This window comes from Rhagoletis zephyria, unplaced genomic scaffold (genome assembly GCF_001687245.7).
Source record: "Rhagoletis zephyria isolate East Lansing unplaced genomic scaffold, Rhagoletis_zephyria_1.1 Rzeph_scaffold_01242, whole genome shotgun sequence".
NCBI lineage: Eukaryota > Metazoa > Arthropoda > Insecta > Diptera > Tephritidae > Rhagoletis > Rhagoletis zephyria.
The window spans coordinates 24,055-47,896 of NW_016158326.1; the positions used below are offsets into that span (position 1 = coordinate 24,055).

The following is a 23,842-nucleotide window of genomic DNA, read 5'->3' on the forward strand; positions in this document are numbered from 1 at the left end:
TACGTGAAATGGCTGTGCAAGTGGACGGTCGAGACATAGACATGACCTATGAAAAAATGTGCGAGGATCCCGATACCGCTTTCGATACGTATAACCATTTTGCTTTGCTGCGCAAGAAGGAGAAATACAAAAATCTCTTCATATCCGGACATGTGCCGAAAACTTCCTGCAGCACGCTTTGCAAACCGATTTTATATCATTTTGGGCCATCTACCATACATAAAAATTAGATGCATATATTTTCTGTAGTGTATTTCATTTAGTAGAAAATACATATGTATATATGTAGATATGTATGTACATACATACGTTGCGATTTTGTATAATTAAAGATGAGTTTACTATTTTTTTCGGAGGGAAGTTCGCTATTGAGCAGAGGAAATGTGAGCTGTTAGCCAGAGTAAGATTTTTTGCTGCGCATGCTCCCCTAAAACGTATGAAAAACTTAAAAATGCTCTCGCCCCGTGTGTAGGAAGCCACCCACTCTGCTCTAATCGTCTCCAAAAGGTTTATAATTTTTAGACTTGGATATTTTTATACCCGAGCGCACTTGTGCACAAGGGTATATTAATTTTGTTCACATAACGGTTGTTTGTAACAGCCAAAACGAATCGAGATAGATATAGACAAATGTATACATAAATGNGCTTACCATCTAGCGGAAGGTTTCGGAAGGGTGAAAAAACATATATTTAATACTTGCACCGGGTATTTAATGTTCGGCTCCGCCCGAACTTAGACTTTCTTACTTGTTTTTTTAATTTTGGTGGGAATTCTATCATCGCCAGATAATCTTCACTCGTAAAATATTTATATACCCAGAATCTAATGCGTATTCTTTTTGTTGTATTCTACAGACCACTTCTATTAACAGCAAAGGATTTAGATGAAGGCGTTAACAGTATGATTGAATTTACAATTTTAAATAATCAAGCTAAGGAATATTTCGAAATCGATTCCTCTACGGGAGCTATTAAACTGTTAAAACAAGTGGACTATGAAAAAAATAAATATTTTCGATTTGACGTTATGGTAAGTTTATAACTATTATTTATGTATAATTAATACTTATACGCATAAATATAAATACACTGTACACATAAATATATATACCCGCTTCTCTAAACATTTGCGTAAGTTTGCATATTCACGGTTTCCCGTAGCTATTCACTTATCTCTTCCATCAGAGTGGTTATGTAGCCCAACCTGTTATTTCCCCTTTCATAAAAACCGATCACTCTTTTTATCATTACTTACTCTTTCTCTCTCGCTTTCTCCCTGCTAGATTAACGATTTGGGCACACCAAAATTATATGCCAAATATCACTCAAGTATACATATCGATGTTGAAAATATCAACGATTGCCCGCCGGTTTTCAATAAAAACTACATGAATGTCACCCTGTATCAACCCACATATGAAAATATCATGATAGGTGAAGTGAATGCTACCGATGCCGATTTGGATGAAAATACGAAAATACGTTATGACATTATTGATGGAAATCCAGATGGTTGTTTCGAAATCGATGCTACAACGGGAATCGTAACGACAAGGTACATAAATTCATTGGCACTAATGGTACACATTTCATTTTATATAGAAATTATGATAGTGTTTCCTACATACATATATTGTAATTTAGATTCGGTGAGCAGCGTTGCCGAATTGGCGATTTCGTCATCATTTTGACGTTTTTTTTTAGCTCAATGACGATTTAAAGATTTTTCCCCCGTAATGACAATTTTTTATTTTAGTTTTTCCATTAATTAAATATGTATGTATGTATGCACGTCCATTTTGGTAGTTTTGGTTAATTGCTGGTTGGCACTCGGTAATTGATTCAACTGTGAACGTCTTTTTCAATTTTCTTTTGTTAGTCTGCTAAACTATGTTTACTAACAGCGGATTCGTAGTTTTTTTCTAAAAAAAAAAACATAAATTGTAACAGAAAATTTAAGGAAATTTACTTACTCACATGCGTTATGCCTTTCGGCAGCGGGCGGATTTAAAATTGAATAAATATCGAACAGCTGATTGCAGTTTACCAACTACAAGAAAAATTATCAAGCTTCCTTCGCGATAATGCGGTAACAAGTACATCGATAATAAAATAATTTATACAAACAAAATACATTACTGAACACCGAGTACCAAGCTCGCTGTGAAGACCCCTACTTTAAAACTGGCTCAAAATCTTCAAAAGCCAGTGGAGTTCAACTATTTAAAAGCAGTTGTGTGTTTTTTCTTTTTCCTTTTTAAACACGTTTTAAGTGTATTTATTGTAATTGAAAACAAATTATGTAAAAGAGGTTTTCTAGTTTTCGATTTTAGGCACAAAACTTATTTTTATTAAAACTTTAGTCTAAAAAAATTCCAGTGTTTTTTTTTATATAAGTCACTAAAAAAATGTATTATTTTACTACAGTTGATTGAAAGTAAAAAATAATATTTTTCGGTTTAAAAATTTGTAATTTTGTTACATTGCAATTTTAATTTAAAGTCTAAAATTTATACTTTTCCCATAATTTTCTGATTTAAACTAAAAATTTTTCATTTTTTGAAGAAAATCCTAGGAGTAGTTTTCTATTTTAAACTTTTTAAACTTTGTTCTTAAATACTTTGCGAGTTTTTTTGTAATAAAATAAAAAATTAGAATTTTTTCGAATTAAGATAAAAAAAATTTATTTTAAATTAGAAACAATCCAGTTTTAATTAAAAAGGCATCTAGTGTACTTTTTACATTTAAAATTTTTTAGTGTAATTAAAAAATGTTTAACGTTTTAGTAGTCCACTTTTAGTTGAAAAAAATAAATAAATTTCGATTTTTTAATTATAATTTTTTTTGTTGAAACTTAATTTTAAACAACACCTTTTCAGGGTAATTTTTTTAGCAAAATAAAAAATTGTGTAATATAGTTTTTTCAATTTCTCGAATTTAGGCAAAAAATTTAATTTTTACTGAAACTCAAATTTAAAAAATTTCAGTGTATGTACTTTTTTTGTTCACCAACTTTTTTAAGTGTGATTTTTATCTAAAAAAATGTAAATGCGTTATTTTAACACAGCTGATTGAAACCATTATAATTTTATTCTCGTAATTTCACCTTTTCGTACCTTTCCACTGAAAATTTTAATTTTTAATTAAAATCTATAATTTACTTTTATTAGCCCAATTTTTGATAGAAACTAAAAAAGTCTCTCCTGAAGAAAATCTTACGCGCACTTTCTAAAATGCTTTTTTAAAATTTTATGCCGTGTATTTTTTGTATTGAAATAAAATCTAGAAACTTTATTTCACGCCAGCTTTTCTCATTCATATTTTATTTTTCAATGTTTACATGTTATCATAGTTTTAAATACATTTTTAGTACTAATTTTTAATAAGTTTATTTTATATTTTTGGTATTTTTTGGAATTCTTTCGATCTCGATTCGATTTTAATAAAGATTAGTTTAAAGTGTGAAACTGCGTAGTTTGAAAATTTTAAGCAGTTTTTCAGTATTTTTGGTATTGGAACGAATGAACTAAGTTCGGACTCGAACTGAGCGCCTCCGAACTAACTTGCACACTATTTTGAAGCAGACTTATATAAATTAGGGTTCATCACTAATGTTTTCCATCGGAATTGAAGAATTTATTATATTTTAAGACTTTCGCCAAAAAATGTCGAACGAATTTTAGGATTTACGTGAACTGAACCGATTAGATAAAAGGTTCAAAAATCTCATTCCAGCTCACGTTAGTTTTAATATTTTTCCGAAATATTTGACGTAATTCTTTAAATATAATAAGTTTTATAATTGCGCTGGAAAACAGCAACTTTTTTGTTAAGCCCACCGAATGTACATACATATGTTATAATATATTACATTTAATGTTCACAGGGTAACTATAGTTTTTTTCCTTAATTTTTTAGGGACATAACGCGTTTGGACACATTTTATACCCTACACATTCGCGCTTCCGATGGCCTATATTCGGCTATTGCACAAATTGATATAAACATTGAAACCCTAACCACACCAGGCTTTGTTTTCCAAAAACCATTCTACACATTTTCAACAATCGAAAATTCTTCCAAAATTGTCACAGTAGGGCTGGTTAATGTTGTGGGTAATCTACTGCATGAAAATATCGAATTCACCATTCTGAGTCCCACAAAAATGTTTGTCATCGGCAAGACATCGGGTGCTATAAAAACGACCGGTTTACCTTTTGATCGCGAAAGTCAAGACAGTTACACAATAGTGGTCGAAGCACGCTCTTTACTGTTATACGAAAAATACAAACAGATGCGGCGTGCTATTGTGCGTGTTGAAATATCCATACTCGATGTGAATGACAATTGTCCAATCTTCGTGAATTTACCTTATTATGCCACACTATCTGTTGATGATGCCAAAGGTACAGTGATAACAAAGGTGAAGGCTGTGGATTTGGATAGTTATGAAAATGGTGAAGTGCGTTACGAAATGAAGAAAGGAAACGGTGAGCTTTTCAAAGTGGATCGCAAGTCGGGTGAATTGGTGTTGAAGCAAAATATCGATGGTAGTACCAGAGTGTACGATTTGATTATCGCTGCATACGATGGTGCAATTTCTCCGTGTTCTACAGATGCAGCGGTTAACATAAAGGTGAGTGTTGAGTTTATTACTTATAGTGTGAAAAAATATATAAACTGTCTAAATACGTACATATGTACATACATAAATGTGCAGAGTTTGCTTTGCGTTCACCTAGAGTTGTTAAAACTTGCTTTACTTAGGGCCGTTTTCTGAAGTAACCTTTAACTCTAAAGCTCACTTTATATTTAAAGATTGGATTAAAAATAAAACTATGTCTAAAGTTAAGTATTTCTATTATTGGTTTTTGACGCATGTATGTTTCGTTTTTGTAAAACAATTTAAAACCGATAATAAAGTGATTTACTTTAGACACAATCACAAATTTTGATGTAACCTTTAAATAGTGATGGCACGATTAATCGAATAACCGACTATAATTGGTTATTTTCATTCGGTTAACGATTTAATTGTATCGAAATTTTCCTTTCGATAAATCGAGCGATTAACCGATTAATTTTTCAAAATAATCGAAAAGAAACCATCAAAAATTTACTAATTTACTTACACAATAACGTATGAATCAAAATACGTTGAGATGTTTTTTACATTCTCGTATTCTTCAAATATTTTATACGATATTTCTGCCAAAAACCGCAACACAAGCTTAACCTAAGTAGCTACTAAAAAATCCCTTTTTTATATGGAAGAAAATAAGCAACACCATTACCAAACAGAAAAATACCAAAAAGCAGCGGTAAGTGCCAGATACTTCAGTCTTGGAATTTTTCATACAAAACTTTAATGGGCTACAAAACTGCGTACTGAAAATCTTTCTAAGAAATCTAACTAAAAAGCTGGAATTTTTTGTTGATTTTTTTAATATTGCACAAAGTTTGATATATTTATATTTATACGTTTTTTTGCTACAGAATAAGCTATATTTAAAGAAATTGAACAAATGTATGGTGAATTGGATTTCAATTTTAGTTTAATTTAATTTGGGTTAATGAAAAGTATTACAGTTTAGAGATTTAATAATAGTTTAATGTAAGATTAAAAGAGATTTAACATACATAAGTTGAATAGGAATGAATGTAAAGAATGAATGAGTGATTTGATATGAAAGTTTACAAAATGAATTTAGGAGTAGATTAGTTGATACTTAGCAATTAGATGATAGGATGGGCAAATGATTATATGTCGTCAGCGTCCCCACGATCTCGGGTACTCGGAAGTTATGATGTTGGAAACTGGGTGTTCGATATACGAACGGTTGGATTGGTAACTCGATGCTCCCACGTTGATATTTGATGGTATGGTTGATCGCACCGATGTCTCCTGATGTCTGGTAGATGTTGAAAGAAGGGACGTTGGAAATGCGCTTAGCGCATTTATACCCAGCATTGGAAGTTCGAAAGTAAAATTCCAAGTAGGGATGCTTTTCTTGAGTATTTACACAGGGATGCGTTGAAGAATAAAGCTGAGCAGGGATGCTTTCTTTAAGTAGGCGCAAGTCACTTAAACAAAAATAACTAAAATTAATTAACAAACAAAAAATCTTGTCGTCCGCTATAATTTTGACACGGAGTGTAAGTCAGTTTTTATAACTTATAAATGGTTTTCATTAATTTTCGATTTTAATCGAAATGACCGATTAATCGATTAATTTCTTACGATTAATTGCAATTATTAATCGAATGCTTTCGATTAATCAATTAACCGATTAATCGATTATTAAATTTTTTTGCCATCACTACCTTTAAATATAAAGTGCGCTTTAAAGTTACAGATTACTTGAGAAAACGACACTTAGTACATAATATATAAACTTAAAAACAATTAGTTCGTACGTGAGCTGATCTCAACAATTTTCTCCCAACAATGAAAAAAATACAAACAATATTAACCAAATTGTCCTCACTGTTTTCAAAATATTCTCCATTAAGTTTTAAACAGTTTTGCATGCGCTCGAACCCTCTGTCGCAGCACATTTTCTAGTCCGCTAAACACGGGCTTTAAGCTCTTCTTCAGTTTTCACGATTTTTTTATGTGTGGGAATAAAAATGAGTCAGTCGGCATCACTGTGGCAGTTCTTCGGATGCTCTATCAACCCGAAAATTTTAAATGATAAACTGGACTGAAGGAGAAAAGTTTATCTATACCCAAAGCATACCACAATGTACTAAGCATAAAACCACTTGTGCTTGTATCCAGAAGGGAATTGAGAAAGGCCCAAGCTGATAATTAAGAAGACCTCTAACGGGTCCAAGATGGACTGCCGTGTAGGGGTAGGGTCCCAGCAAATACAGTCTCTAACGTTAGATAAATTTGGATATCTATATTAGATAACAAGGGTAGTTCTCTAATCGTTCTCGAGTCGATGACAAAGTTAAAGAAGTACATTAGAATTCGATTCGAGAACAATTAGAGAAACAACGCAAATTCAAATAAATGTAAATAAGCAATATTCCGAATGCATTAATCATAAATAATTTTTAGTTCAAATAACTCATTATTATTTTATTGCAAATACATTTAATATAAATTTTACAAACAAAGCGTTTTGTTTAAGAAAGCTAAACAGAAGTTTAAAATTTCACATTCGAATCCCATTAGAGATCAACATTAGAATACGATTAGAGAATTAATATTTTCTCGAGTCGAGAACTATGTCCAATTTTTTGTTGAGATCGCTATAATTCTCGAGTCGTTCTCCAACGTTTGAGATTTGAGAATGTGGCTTGTTCTCCAATCATTCTCTAATGGATAACTAACCTCAATGTTTGCTGGGGTGTAAATCGCTACCTGCGGCTGGCAAACCATGCCAGCATGTTTTAGGCTGAAGTCATAGGCATATGTGAGGCCTGTAGATGAAAAAATGTCGGCCTTTCACTGCGCCTAACTCTTTTCGTGCTCGATTCTAAAATAAAGGCAAACGGTGAAAAAATTGTGTGTTCGTTTCTTAAAATGTCACAATCTTTAAGGCCAAAAAGGCACATTCTCTGCCCTTTGAAGATTTGCCTAGGGACAATATCGAACCGAAGGTATCGATATGGTACTCAATCAAAGTATCGCGCTAAAAATAACGGGTACCTATTAATATCGGAATAAAAAGACTCAATATCCCAAATATAAATACCAAAATTCAAAAACAAAATTTTCTGAATATTGGTGTCGTATGTAGGCTGCTGTAGTGTAGTGATTAGAAGTGCGCAAACCTCCAAGTCAATTTCTGCCTCGAAAAACAGCTTCTCATAAAAAAAAATCGCCGTTCAAAGTCGGCCCTAGATTTGTCTCGGGAGAAGGTTTCCCTGAAAATCAAATGGTTGCTTAAAACGACAATATTTTGAAATGCGTGAGCTAGACATGGACAAGAAGGCAAAAACATGTCCACATTTTGCACCGTGGAAGGGCAAAAATTTTTGGAAGAAACGAAATCACCACCAATGTCCATCTCTCTTGACTGTGTTCCCGATCGTAGGAACATAGAGCAGACGACTTGGTCAAGGTGGGAGCTTTTTTAAATGTACAAATACAAATAGAAATCCCCTTGCACTTTCTGAAAACAGCAAGGAGGAGGTGCAGACTCGTAATAAAGCACGTGAGCTTTGGCTTGACTATAGCAGGAAAATAACAGCAGAGCTAATAAGTGTGTCAAGGGTAGATGTATTTAGAATCGTAGCTTATATGGAAATCCATAGAGTATAGGTATTCACCGAATTGAGCAAGAGGCCTGGCACTCTGGTAGAAGAGCAGATTAGCTCAAGTAACGCTGCCGTCAACAGTCGTTCTTCTTCTTCTTCTTTTTTGGCGCTGTAACCGCCTAAGCGATTTTGGCCGAGTGCAGCAAAGCACGCCAGTCCTTTCTCCTCTGTGCCAACTGACGCCAATTGGAAACGCCAAGAGAAGCCAAGTCCTTCTCCACCTGATCTTTCCATCGCAGTGGGGGCCTCCCTCTTCCTCTGCTACCACCAGCGGGTTCCGAGTTGAATACTTTCAGAGCTGGAGCGTCGGTGTCCATTCGAACGACATGACCAAGCCAGCGGAGCCGCTGTATTTTAATTCGCTGCACTATGTCCATATCGTTGTAAAGCTCATACAGCTCATCGTTCCATCGTCTGCGGTACTCGCCGTCGCCAACGCGTAAAGGCCCGTAAATCTTCCGCAAAATCTTTCTCTCAAACACTCCAAGAGCCGCCTCATCGGATGTTGTCATTGTCCATGCTTCTGCGCCATATACCAGCACGGGCATGATGAGTGACTTATAGAGCGCGGTTTTCGTACGTCGAGAGAGGACTTTACTCCTGAATTGCCTACTCAGTCCAAAGTAGCACTTGTTGGCAAGAGTGATTCTACGTTGGATTTCAATGCTGACATTATTATCGGTGTTAATGCTGGTTCCCAAGTAAACGAAATTCTCTACTTTCTCGAAATTGTAACTGTCAACAGTGACGTGGGTGCCAAGGCGCGAATGTGCTGACTGTTTGTTTGATGACAGGAGATACTTCGTCTTGTCCTCGTTTACCACCATGCGCTTTGCTTCCCTATCCAACTTGGAAAAGGCAGAACAGACTTCGCGGTTTTTGTTACCGATGATGTCGATGTCATCGGCATAAGCCAACAACAACAGTCGTTGCGTTAAGTTAATCACGTCGAACTCGTAATAAATCATCGCACGAACTAATTCACCTTTTTCTGAGATTAAAACATATATCAGCACATTTTGAACCTAACAAATAATCATCGTAGGATAAAGTTTTCTGGGTAGGTATACGCTAATACTCGACTATACGGTAGTTGTTGGTTGGACGGAAACCTCATATTAGCCTTCATAAATTTTATAAAGTCATTTTAACCTGCTTTCATTTGAACTCCTTCCCAGGTTGTTGACCGCTCTATGCCCACGTTCGATAAACAATTTTATTCCGATGTCGTAAAGGAAAATGCCGAACTATTTTCAGCACTCTCCATAGCAATACTGGCCGAAAGTCCGCTTAAACGGAAATTAATTTATACAATATCCAGCGGAAATGAGGACGAAGTATTCGAAATTGATTACCGAACTGGTAAGTTAAGTGGTGGAGACATTAAGATTACTTATGCGAACTAGAAAACCTCAAAGTTGTTGAAAATTTTATCGAACTGTCAAAATGTGTATATAATAAGGGTCTTCACACCGAGCTTGATAGTCGCCAACTCGGTGTGCGGTAATTTTTCCCCATGTATGTGTTTGTGTAAAATAATGTAACTTTTCCATAAAAATTTAGACAATTCAACCAAACGATTCAAGACTTTCGAAAAGCTGAAGACCTTTTGCAGTTTAAAGTTGTAGTTCCACTATAATTTCCGCTCTTGTGTTGTTTATTTTTTAGGCGTCATTTACATCGTTAACGAGTTGGATTATGAGACAAAGCAAAGCCACGAATTTATGGTGCGTGCCACCGATTCGCTCTCTGGTATCTATGCCGAGGTAACGGTGTCAATAATTGTCGAAGATGCCAATGATTGTTATCCAGAAATCGAACAAGCCAATTACAACATTACCATATCTGAAAATCTCATAATCGGTTCACAAATAATGAAAGTGAATGCAACCGATTGTGATGCGAATGCAAATAGCGAATTATCATATTTTATTGATAGCGTCGATGGTAAAAATAACTCTGCACTCTTTTACATCGACATGTCAGAGGGATATCTATATTTGAAAAGTAATTTAGATGCCGAAGAAAGTACTTACCATCACATCATACTGGTGGTGAAAGATCATGGTACGCCATCGTTAAGTTCGCGAGCAAATGTATGGATTACAGTAAGGGATCTCAATGATAATTTTCCAAAATTTACGGAGGCTTCCTTCTCGAGTCGTCTATCAGTGAATGCACAACGTGGCCAATTCGTTATCAATGCAAGAGCCTATGATCCCGATCATGAAGATAACGATCGGCTTAAATATCGTATAATCGACGGCAATGAATTGCAAACGTATACGATTAATGAAAATAATGGCATTATCACGCTACAAAATATGCAAAATTTCACGGATCATCATCAGACTCTGCTAAATGTTTCCGTTAGCGATGGTGTACACACAACTTATGCGAGGGTAAAAATCATACTTATGCCGGAAAATAATCATGCACCAAAGTTTTTGAAATCGAGCTATGAGGCGAGTGTGAGGGAAAATGAGGCAGCTGGAAAGAATATCGTTTTGGTAAGTTTGCGCAAATTCGATTCTTATTTTATGTAAGAGTACTTGGCACCTACTAATGCTAAAGCTTATAATATTGAAATTATCTTCCGATTTCATTTCTATAGCTTCATGCATACGACGCTGACTTTGGACGCTTTGCTAAACTCACTTATGATCTGGTCTCAGAAGAATTCAAAGAGTATTTCGAAATTGATGGCAGCAATGGTTCCATTACAACCAAAGTGGCATTTGATCGGGAGCAACGCGCTTTCTACGACGTACTAGTGCGGGTCTCTGACGAAGGTGGCAAGGCAGATTATGCTCTCTTGAAAATCAAAGTTGAAGATGTAAATGACAATAGTCCGCGCTTCATGGTTAAGGAATATAAACTTGTAGTTAATGTCGATACACCAATTAATTTCACACTTTTGAAGGTAAGTAAGCGATTTATTTAGTTCATATGTTTTTTTAAAAATACAAAAATCATTCATCTGTTCGGATATCTTGACCTTAGAGAAATACTCAGACATAATTGGGTGGTTCACAAGGTGTCGTACGTGTCGTATTATCGTATGTTGTAAAGTTCTTAACGGCTAAATAAATTTTTAGAGGACTTGAAATCACCATCAACTATTTTTTAACGGCGTGAAATTTCATAATAAAACTTTTATGTTAGCTTGCGAACTCCTTAAATATAGTTTTAGCCGTTTAAAGTTTATGACATACAACAATACGACACTCCCTAAATGTGAAAGTGTTGTGTGTTGATAAGACGATACTCTGTAANTCAACTACCATCAACTATTTTTTAACGGCGTGAAATTTCATAATAAAACTTTTATGTTAGCTTGCGAACTCCTTAAATATAGTTTTAGCCGTTTAAAGTTTATGACATACAACAATACGACACTCCCTAAATGTGAAAGTGTTGTGTGTTGATAAGACGATACTCTGTAAAGCTACATTCAAAAAGTTATACACTTTTATAAAGAAGAAGATAAAGAAATAGGATCTTTTTACAAATTTAGTGAGCCTAACCATGAGGCTTCAAGCAAGACAAAGCAAAAGTGTAAAAAAAAGAAAAATAAAAATAATTTTTAAGGATTGCCCGAAGTGGGGAGCATTTGCTNAAGCTACATTCAAAAAGTTATACACTTTTATAAAGAAGAAGATAAAGAAATAGGATCGTTTTACAAATTTAGTGAGCCTAACCATGAGGCTTCAAGCAAGACAAAACAAAAGTGTAAAAAAAGGAAAAATAAAAATAATTTTTAAGGATTGCCCGAAGTGGGGAGCATTTGCTTTGTTGGCTTACTTGTTTCCTCAGAGAGCGTAGAATACAGAAAACAAGAAAAACTAGCCTGGACCTTGTCGGCGATTGTGCATTAGGGTGGCCCAACAAAAATAGTATAAAATGTTAAGATCTCACCCCTAAGCTCTTTCTGAATGAAAAAAACTAAATACTTATATTTTTTGTTAAAAAAAAAATTATTGAGAACCAAGTATTTTATTTTGGGAAAACACCCTTTCATAGAAATGATACCTATAGAATTCTTGAAAATCAATATTTTTCGTTTTGCTTTTCAGGATACTTCCAATAATAATACCCAATTGTTTATTTTAAAATTTTTTAATACTAACGATTTTTTATGGGTCCCCCATTGCCTTTTTGGGGGTTTCTGGAGGACCTAAAAAAATAGTTAATATTCAAGAATGCTTAAATAAACGAATGGGTATTGTTATTGGAAGTATCTTTNTTATTGAGAACCAAGTATTTTATTTTGGGAAAACACCCTTTCATAGAAATGATACCTATAGAATTCTTGAAAATCAATATTTCAAGAATGCTTAAATAAACGAATGGGTATTGTTATTGGAAGTATCTTTAAGAAAATTATATACTAAACAAAATACATATGTACATGGAAGTCTTCATGGGCTTTGAGGCAGTTCTACATATCATTTTATTAAAAAAAAAAACACGGACATTCTTTTTCCATTTAGAAAAATCCTAGCGGGTGAAAGCCTAACATTTCAAACTTTTTTCCCTCGCAATAATTTTGGACCTCCCTATTATGCATTCATCATACTAATTCAAATAAGTTCTTGTTCAATTGGATTCCTATCTGAATTAGTATGCTGACTGATTTAGTATGGTGACGACGAGGTAGATGTCCAGGCTAGTTTTGCATCCTCTCTGTATTCTACGTTCTCTGAGTTTTTGTCGGTTTTGTCATCGAAAACGCCCCTGATCCGCATTAAGTTCGACAATTAACTATAGGACTAAATCTGGATCAACTACAGTCAATTCACGGCATAATTCCGTATTAACGAGATGATCCAGATCAACGCTGCCGTCTGTCTATGCTTTTATACTCCTTCATCAAGAGTCTCGTTTCTCCTCCAGGGGTAGTTTTCTTTCGAAATTTTCTTTCTCCCTATTTTCTGGCCTGGTCAAAGCAACATAGCAAAAAAAATTTAGAAAAAAGGTTTTTTCTTAACAGCGGTCGCCCCTCGGCAGGCAATGGCAAACCTCCGAGTGTATTTCTGCCATGAAAAACAGCTTCTCAATAAAATACAGTCGCCGTTCGGAGTCGGCGCAAAACTGTAGGCACGCCACAAATCGGAGGAGAGGCTCGGCCAAACACTAACATATGTGTAAGCGCCAATATATTATTATTTTTATTATTAATAGTTTAAATATTTGGCAGATGGCCAATTAAATTCATAAAAAGGGGTCTGGTCCTAACATTTTCCTGTGCGACAAATTTAATTAAGGTAATGTTAATGCGTAGAGCGAACCACTGACTACTATGATTAAAACGGTATCTGTCTGATTATTCGGAAAAGCTCTGCGTGCCAAAAACGACGTTTCGAAGTTATCTGTTATCTATCCCAGAGCGATCCTCGAAACTATTTAGGATGTAAAAGCTGATTAGCTTAGAGTGCAAAGAGAATTCTACCTCAACACCCTCGAATTGCGACTTTTATGTGTAGATGTAAAATTTTATAGGGGGTCGCCGCCTCCGATGCACCCAGGGCCAGAAGAACATTGCAGTTGCTTACGTCACTAAACTGGCGTAAAACTCATCTGTTCAAGATTAGTGGTAAGGTAGTCAGCTCGATGAAACCACCTCGAGGTACGCTTCCTAACGAGCTCGTTCGCTATTAAGTTCCCAGCAATATTACTGTGGCCTGGTACTCATCGAAGTTCTAATTCAGGTATTCTGCGAAACTGCAACTCGTGCTTGTAAAATTTCCTTTATCATCCCTTGATTAAATGCAATCCACCCATTGAGCAGCTGGAAGAATCGAGTGGTCTTGTGTCTTACCCTGGCACAAGTTGAGTGGGAGTGGTCCGAAGTAGAATTATAAACATTATTACACACGTTTCGTGCAAACATTTGGCTGTTGTTGTTGTAACAGCATACAAGTTCCCCAAAGAGTTTTTGGGGAGTGTTGCTGGAGTAACAGTCCTTGGCCAGATATATGTAAATCTGGGTTGTTCCGGTTACGTAGACCCGTAGACTGTCGTGGGAACGTGCAAAAATTTGGCAATTCTACGCGCTGATGGACNTAGACCCGACTGTCGTGGGAACGTGCAAAAATTTGGCAATTCTACGCGCTGATGGACTCCTCCTCGGAGTTCCTCTCCAATTTTTCTTTTTCGTCGCTGCTTCATGTCAGAAATACACTTGGCGGTTTGCCACTGCCTGCCGACAGGTAGCCGATATTATTTTTGGACATTGGTCGGAGTAGGAATCCAACATGGATCCTGCCGAGTGATAGTACGTGCATACCTTTAACCACTAGGGTACGGCGACCCCAGCTAACCTATAGTTTCTTCCCATTTTTTTTATTTATTATTTAACATAACCTCACTTTGCACATAACCTCACTTTGCTCCTTCATTATTCATTTACATAGGTAAAAGCATTCGATATAGATGAGCATGATAACGCGCGTTTAACGTACACAATCGACGAGTCGACAGTGGCGGAAACTTACAAAGATATATTCGCTATCAATGAGCACGATGGTGCTTTGAGCCTGCTGAGACCTATAACAGAGCTCGCCAACAATGTCGCGCAGTTCTTTGTGCGCGCTCTGGATCGTGGCAGCCCCCAGTTCCACAATGATGTGCCTGTTACAGTGCAATTCATCAGCGCCAATGTTACCGTACCGGAATTTGAAAAGCGTTCCGTTGAACTGCACGTTTTAGAATCCACGCCACCGGGTTCCGTCTTGACAAAACTACGGCTTTCCGGAAATTATTCTGTGAAATTTTCAATACCAATTGAAAGTCGAAAGTTTTCGATTTCCGAAAATGGTGAAGTAATACTCATGCAAACGCTCGATCGCGAAGTGAACGATGTACACTATATGATTGCCATGGCGGAGACAGAAACTATACCGCCTCTTTTTACCTTTTGCGAAATCCACATACAAGTGCTGGATGAAAACGATAATTCACCAAAGTTTGATAGTCGCGAGTACAATGTGCATGTAGGCGAGAATATCGACAAAGTCGCCTCGATCATAAAAATCACAGCGACCGATATGGATACAGGATCGAATGGGGATATTCGCTATTATCTGGAAGACGAAACAAATACTGCATCGAATGTTTTCGACATCGATATCTACACTGGTTGGATAACCTTGCTGAGCGCACTGGATAGGGAAACCCAATCGGAGTACCACTTCAATGTGCTCGCAACTGACAATGGCCAACCGAAGCATGTGTCGAAGGTGCCTGTGACCATCAAGATCATCGACTACAACGACAATCCCTCGCTTTTCAATCAGGACAAATTCGAGATCGCAGTGCAAGAGAACGCGCTGCCTGGCACCATTTTGAAATATTTCCTGATTACCGATCTGGATGCCGAGAAGAGCATAACGAGCTTTTACATAATGAGTGGTGATAAATTTTCGCAATTCCAAATTGGTAAAACCGGTGAACTCTTTGTGGCTAAGCCACTGGATAGAGAGGCTATCGCAGCTTATAACTTGCATGTACTTGTAACGGATGGCAAGTTTGTGGCCACCACTGAGGTGGTGATAACGGTGCAGGATGTGAATGATAATGTGCCGATTTGTATGACGCCGCGCTACACTTTGAGAATTAACGAATCTGTGATAGCGGGTACGCCCCTAATACAAATCGACGCATTGGATCTGGATGAGAATGGCGGTAACCAGTTACGTTACTATTTGACAGGCAATCGCTCAGATGATTTCTTCATCGAAAAAGACACTGGCACCTTGCGTGTGGCTAAGCCGATAGATAGAGAGACGCATGCGCGTTATATTTTAACTGCGCATGCGCAAGACGGCCAAGAGCTGCTGCAGGTATGCACCTCTGAGTTGATTATCATCGTCAATGATCTCAACGATAATCGACCAGAGTTCTCAATGGCACAGTATATAGTAAGCATACCCGAGGATGCGCCTGTCGGCACCATTGTGACCAAAGTGCATGCGACCGATAAGGATTTCGGCCTCAATCGCAAGATCATTTACTCATTCCTTGAAGAGCAGCCGAACTTTAGCATCTCACGCACGAGTGGCATTATAAAACTCTCGAAAAGTTTAGATCGTGAAAGCATTTCCATATTCAACATCTCTATTAAAGCGGTGGACTGTGGCAATCCCAAGCAGTTAACAATCACAAGGCTCATCATCAACGTGCTCGATATTAACGATAATCCACCAGAATTCAGTACGCGCGAGTATCGCACGTATGTGTACGAGAATGCCACACTCAACTCGGAGGTGGTGCGCATCTTTGCGACCTCAAAGGACATAGGCGTCAATGCGGAGGTGCTGTACTTCATTGTGGGCGGCAATGAGCATAATAAGTTCAGCATTGATTCCAAGACGGGCAGCGTATATGTAAATGATGATTTGGATTATGAACGCACAAAGGCTTACTTTCTCACCGTGCAAGCGATTGATGGCGGTACGCCACCGCTCAGCAACATAGCTTCGGTGAATATTTCGGTCCTGGATGTCAACGATAATCGCCCGAAATTCACGCAGAATACGTATCGTGCGAAAGTGCGGGAGGATGCATCTAAAATGAAAAGGATCCTACAGGTATTGGCTACCGATGCGGACTCGGGCCAAAATGGCATCATACGCTATAATATAGAGCGTGGCGATCAGCTCAATCAGTTCGCCATAGAAGACTTCTCTGGTCAGATAATCGTCATCAATGCGCTGGATCGTGAGTTAAATGCCAATTACTTGCTAGAGGTGAAGGCCTGCGACAATGGCGTGCCTGAGCTATGCAACTATGTGCGCATCTATGTGGATATTATGGACGTGAACGACAATCCGCCGCTCTTCCGCCAGCAAAATTACAGCGTAGTATTGCAGGAGAACAAGCAGTTGGGCTATAATGTGCTGCCATTCGAAATCACCGATGCCGATGAACCGCCGAACACGTCGCCCTACACCTTCGATCTTCGCAGCGGCAATGATGGCGGTTTCTTTCGCATCGAGCAAGATGGCTGGCTGCGTACTGCGGCGCGTTTTAATCACAAAATCTGCGACATTTACACGCTGCAGGTGCGCGTCTTTGACAATGGCACGCCGCCGCTCTATTCGGACGCCTGGGTGCATGTGCGCATCATCGAAGAGAGCCAATATCCGCCTGTGATAACACCGTTGGAGGTTACTGTGAAGTCTTATGACGACGATTATATCGGTGGTTTCTTGGGTCGCATACATGCGAGCGATCAGGATAAGTATGACAATTTGATATACGCGCTGACGCCCACCAGCGGTGAGTCGTTCGTGACCAAGCAACTTTTCAATATATCACAAAATAACGGTTCCCTGTACGCCATCAGCAACCTCGATGTGGGCATGTATCGCATTAACGTAACAGTCACCGATGGCAAGTTTACAGCGCATGCAGTTATCAAGCTGAATGTGGAGCTTATAACGGGCGATATGACACGCAATGCAGTTGTGATAAGTTTTCGCAAAGTTACGCCCGAAGCGTTCATACTGAGTCATCGTAAAGGTTTCATACGCGCTTTGCGCGCCATACTACGCTGCCGCCAGAAAGACATCACCATCATTGCCATACAAACGGCCTCGAGCCATGCCACTTACAAGGAACCCAACGATTCGGAAAATGTCATGCTGGAGCGGAGTAAGCGTCAGACGCCTATGGCTGCCGATAATTTGAATATTTTATTCGCAGTACGCAAGCAACAAATTACGCCCAGCTCAGAGGAGTATTTCACCACAGCCGAGGTGCGCGCAGTGCTGGTGAATTTCATTGACGACATCGAGGACGCCACCAATCTGGTGGTGGAAGAGATAATGGCGCCTACCTGTGCGCGCAATATTTGCATGCAAGGTGACTGCTTCAATCGCATACGCCTCAATAAGCGCAAGTTAAATACGTACTCCACAGATGTCGCCAGCTTCGCCTCGCCCACGTACAAGCACGCCAACGAATGTCAATGCAAGCAAGGCTATGGTGGACGCATCTGCAACGAGCCGATAAACGCCTGCTCATCGGACCCTTGTCCGCCGGAGAAGTCATGCTGGCCCGCCAACACTACTGTCGGCTACCAGTGCATCTGTCCGCAAGGTTACACCGGTCATGCCTGCGACAGCAAATCGTCGCTATCGAAATGTCCACACGGCAACTGCAGTGCGCGTTTCACCTCGGTCTCCTTCAGCGGCAAGAGCTATGCGCACTACAAGATCAACAAGGCTGTGGCGAAGTCTATACTCGAGCAGGAGTTTGTCTATTCGCTGAAGATACGCACTGTGCAGCAAACGGGCACGTTACTCTTTTCCAGCGGCCGCATCGACTATCACATACTGGAGATCTTCAATGGCGCTGTGCAATATCGCTTCGAGCTGGGCTCGGGCGAGGGAAAAATATGTGTCTCAAGCATTTACATTGCCGATGGCGAGTGGCATACCATTACGCTGGAACGCATATTGAATAGCGCCAAGCTGACGGTGGACAACAAGCACGTCTCGCAGGGCAGTGCGCCAGGCGTCAATGGCATACTAAACATACAATCGAGTGATATTTTCGTTGGCGCTGAAGTGAAACCGCATCCCTCCATCATCGGCTTCGAGGACATACAGAAGGGTTTCATTGGCTGCATGTCAGACATCAAAATTGCGCTCGATCCACTACCACTATACATATCGGGTGGCAGCTCTGTGGCGGCGCTAAAGCGTTTCACAAACGTCGAGTTCACTTGTGATCCGACGAGCGTGCTCGTACAGCTGGGCATTTGTGGCGCACAGCCTTGCCTCAACGGCGGCATCTGCATCGACTTGGGCGAGAATAAATTCAAGTGTACCTGTCATTCACGTTTCACCGGTCAGATGTGTGAGATGGATATGGATCCGTGCGCCTCGGCGCCCTGTCTGTACGGCGGCCGCTGTGAGGTGCACGAGTTGGGCAATTACACGTGCGCATGTCCGCTGCACTTATCGGGGCACCGCTGCGAATATGGCAAATATTGTTCGCCCAATCCATGCAAAAATGGTGGCGTTTGCGAGGAGGGCGATGGCACACCGCACTGCATGTGCCGTGGCTATACCGGGCCAACGTGTGAGATCGACGTGAATGAATGTGATAATCATCCGTGTGGCAATGGTGCCACCTGCATCAATGAGGCTGGTAGCTTTCGCTGTATTTGCCCATCTTATCTTACAGGCGCCAGTTGTGGCGATCCATTATATTCCAATTCGATTTCTACAAAGTTAAAGAATCTCTCAATGGAGCAGCTTGCTGGCATTGTGGTGGGCATAGTGTTCATTATCATAGTTATACTTGTGGCCTTCTGTTGTATAGTCATTCGGAAGAGCAGTAATACAACCGGCCAAAATTCAACGAGTAAGGATCCATATAAGGGTGAGAATTTGAATTCGCTTGTCTGTAAGGAAAAATACGCCAAGAATATCGCTAAGATGAGCAATTTGGAGATAAACCAGCGACCAATGAGTTATACAGCATCGACAAATGATAACTTGTACACTGGTCACACTACCTTCGTGAATAACTTGGACATATTGCGCAGCTACGGTTCGGCGGGTGATGAGCTGGAAAACATTCCATTCGAATATCAAAAAATCAATCGAAATAATGAGCATGTAAATCTAAACGATTCTGATCCCGTACAGAAGCGCGACTGGACTGAGCAAATGCATTTGAAGACGTTCAGCGAGAATAAGCTTAACAATGGTGAGTAAATATTGCTTTATTATATACATTAGGGTGCATCACTGTTCATACAAAAAAAAAAATAAAATCGGTACTGGTTTTCCATCGGAAATATAAGATTTATTATATTTTAAGACTTCCGCCAAAATATTTTGAAAAAATATTAAGATTATGCTTAAGTAAGCTGGACATATTTGAAAACACATCAAAAATTTTAGTTTTTCATAGATAATAAAACTAGTGTTTAAAAATGCTTTCCTAAAAATCGCCGCCAGATGATAGAAGAGTTCAAACCTGAAAGGTCTACACAAAATTTTTTAAAAATGTTATCAACGGAGTCAAAATAATGAGATTTTGGGAGGTACTTTCAAATCAGTGTAGCCCACGTTAATCTTAATATTTTCCGAAGTAATAATATATATTTTATAATTCGGATGGAAACCCCGCGAAATTTTTCGGTAAATTTCTATCTTTTGATGCATATATTAGAACATTGTATATAACTTATTAATTAAATTGATTTTTAATTTCTAACCAGGTGGCAACCCTCGTCAAAAATATTTCCGAAATAACCTCTCTCGCTTGATATCTATATAAAATATTTAATTCAATTTATTAATTCAGTTGATTTTGACTTCTTAAACAGGATGTAAGACCTCTTTTGACCTTTTAAAACTATCTTCGAAATCCCATATTAAAATATATCATCAAAATTGGTATTACAATTTTTTTCTTTTTGGTTATTGTTTCCGAAGAGAGTGCGTGTATGATGTATTTTGGAGCAGCTGGCACCCTCTTCAGAGATTTTTTCCAAACCTCTCTCGGTTGATACCCATATAAAATTTTTTCTTTTAACTTGTTAATAAATTTGATTTGGGCCTTTTGAACAGGAGACAACCATCTTGGAAATAATTTCAAAATAAATCATTTTAGAAATTCTTCCGTTGTAATACTTTATTTAACCTATTAATTGATTATAACATTTGATAAAAATTGCAACTATTATATAAGAATATTAGTAGGATTTATTTTTTACTTAATACTTAAGATATTTTTTTTTTGCCAATCTATTACAAGATTTTACAATTTATAAATATCTGTATATTTCCTATTTAGAAAAACTCGATTATGCCGCTTTAAAAACCGGTTGTAGCAAAATGATACAAGTAACAGTGCCAAATGTATGTCATTCACCTTATACCGATTATCCAACGGTCAATCATGGTCAATATCATTGGGACTGTTCGGATTGGGTACGTAAAAGCCATAATCCATTGCCGGATATAACAGAGGTACCTGGTGCTGAGATTGCCGACTCATCGAGCTTCCATAGTAATGATAGCAATGAATCTAAGCCAAGGCGTACCTATGCAATGCAAAGTAAGTTGGGATAATAAAATTTATAATTAAAACTGTTCACACAATTCTTTTCTATTATTTTATCTACATATGTATGTTTATTTTTGTATACAAATATACCTATTATTTATTCCCGTTAGGTATGTGCGTTGGTGTTGATCCTACTCGAGATATTGTAACTTTAAATGAAGACTTAACATCCGAATGCATCGACTCTGAACTCGAGAGTTGTATGCGACCTTTCGAACTGCCGCTTATTAATAATGATGATGTTTCAAGACTGAGCCCCCAAATTAACTTTGAGAATGAAGACTTCATTACAAATCCAGGTAATAACCGTATTTAATAATAATAATACTAATAGTTTTATGCCGACTCCGAACATCCATTACTTTTCATATATGTATCGATAAATTTGTATATATCGATATTTTCATTTCGATATTTCGAGTTCAATTTCAGTTGGACCTTCAAACACTTTAATTCTTACATACAATATTTTGATTTCCAAAAAATTAAATTTTTTAATTTAAATTTATCGAATTTTGATATTCCTAATCATTTTGCTTTCTTCTTTTACAGTGCCTTCAACATATGATCCTATGAACTCATGTAAGTACTTAAATTTTAGTAAAACACTATAATTTAACATAAATTAAAAAGTTACTGAAAAGTAAAAACAAAAAATATTGTTATTTAATTGCATGGAATTTACGCTCTTCAAATGTTTCTATTTTGAAAACATCAGGTAACGCATACTTACGGCATCCAGATTCATATTTACCTCCATTTAATGTACCCAGTGAAACTGAAGGTGAAAGTTCAAGCACTGAGGTATTTTCAAAAGCCACCAGTGAAATGCTACCCAGAAGAAAATTAAGTGGTATGTATGTGCGAAAACGAACTCCAAAATAATAATGCATCACCCCATGTGTTATCCTAATTCCTTCAATTGTAATTTTATTTCACGAAATGCTATAAGCTCTTGCTTAACCATGTTTGTATAAATTTTCTTAATTTCTTCGTTCTCTTCATATAGACAAATCGGAAGAAATTTATGTGTTCAGAAATCTCCACTCGAAAAATGGATCAAATAGCGACCTATCGGTTCACTTGTGTGAAATTGAAGATTCCGAATTAGAGGAATTTTTACCAAGCTCATCAAAAGACGTTAATAATAGATAGAAAAAGTGGGAACCCTCGATCGTAAATTGCATTTAATTGTATAAAAGAAATATTTTTATAAGATCTTCATACTTAAAAAAAAATGAAATGACCCAAAAATATAAATAAATAACGGTTAAATGTTTTTGATAGTTTTTATATGCTTTTAATTTTTTTTATGAAGCTTTTTGGCAATGTTATTGAAAGAAAGTTGGAAATAATTTTTAGAGTTTTTGCACGTTGTGTTTCTCAGAAAATCTTCGAGACGCAAAACCACCAAAGCAATATTCGGATGTCCTTGTCCGATATTACCCATATTGCAGTCTTTTTTTATAAAAACAACTAAGTTTTTGTTTTCATACTGCCATTTTCTACCCCAGCCAGTTGTTCTTTGTCGGTGTACCGTGGCTCATCATGTTCTTAGCGGATTTCCCTCGGAACGATATGGGCGCATGCCCGACGACTGGAATTTAAGTGTGCTCTGCCCAAGCCACAAGAAAGGCGACATCGCCATTCGCGTCAACTACCGCGGGATCAGCCTACAGTTATAAATAGGTTACAAGGTCTTATTGAGCGTATTGTGTGAAAGACTGAAGCCCACCGAACGTCATCGAACTGATTGGGCCTTATCATCTTGGAAAAGACCCGCGAGAAAAGGATCGACATTCACCACCTATTTATCGACTTTAAAGCCGCTTTTGACAGCACTAAAAGGTGTTGCCTATACGCCGCTATGTCTTAATTTAGCATCCCCTCAAAACTTATACGGCGGTGTAAATTTACGTAGAGCAATACCACCACCTCCATCAGAATTGGAAAAGAGCTCTCCCAGCCGTTTATTATCAAACGGGGTTTCACACAGAGCGACATCCTTTCATGTGATTTCTTTAATTTGACGTTGGAGCAGATAATCAGGCGGGTTATGCAATTCACTTCCGAGTGAATTTCAACCCCATTCAATTTGGATTCAAAGTGGCTTTGGTTGAAATTCACCCGGAAATGAATTGCAGAACCTGCCTGAATAGGAGCTGCAGAACTGAACCGCTCAGGAAGAATTTTTTATTTTAAGAGCGTGCAATTGCTGGCGTTCGCTGATGGCATCGACATCATCGGTAACAAGAATCGCGAAGTTTCTTCAGCCTTTTCCAAGTTGGATAAGGAGGCAAAGCGAATGGGTTTGGTGGTCAACGAGGACAAGACGAAATATCTCCTGTCATCAAACAAACAGTCAGCGCCTTCGCGCCTGGTACCAACGTCACTGTTATCAGTTATAATTTCGAGAAGGTAGAGAATTTCGATTACTTGTTAATGCTGGTAACACCGACAATACTGTCAGCATGGAA

At 37.9% G+C, this 23,842-nt stretch overlaps 1 protein-coding gene across 1 annotated transcript in view; it reads left to right on the forward strand.

The window, feature by feature from the left end:
• Nucleotides 1-22,617, forward strand: part of LOC108363307 (fat-like cadherin-related tumor suppressor homolog) — a 35,983-nt gene extending 13,366 nt beyond the window's left edge. The window contains 12 exon segments of the mRNA XM_017616650.1: nt 858-1,032; nt 1,286-1,557; nt 3,921-4,638; nt 9,452-9,635; nt 9,942-10,783; nt 10,888-11,196; nt 14,690-19,997; nt 21,093-21,356; nt 21,476-21,664; nt 21,918-21,947; nt 22,084-22,218; nt 22,375-22,617. Coding sequence (XP_017472139.1) covers nt 858-1,032; nt 1,286-1,557; nt 3,921-4,638; nt 9,452-9,635; nt 9,942-10,783; nt 10,888-11,196; nt 14,690-19,997; nt 21,093-21,356; nt 21,476-21,664; nt 21,918-21,947; nt 22,084-22,218; nt 22,375-22,520 — 8,572 coding nt within the window. The 3' untranslated portion in view covers nt 22,521-22,617.
• Nucleotides 22,618-23,842: the final 1,225 nt, after the last annotated feature.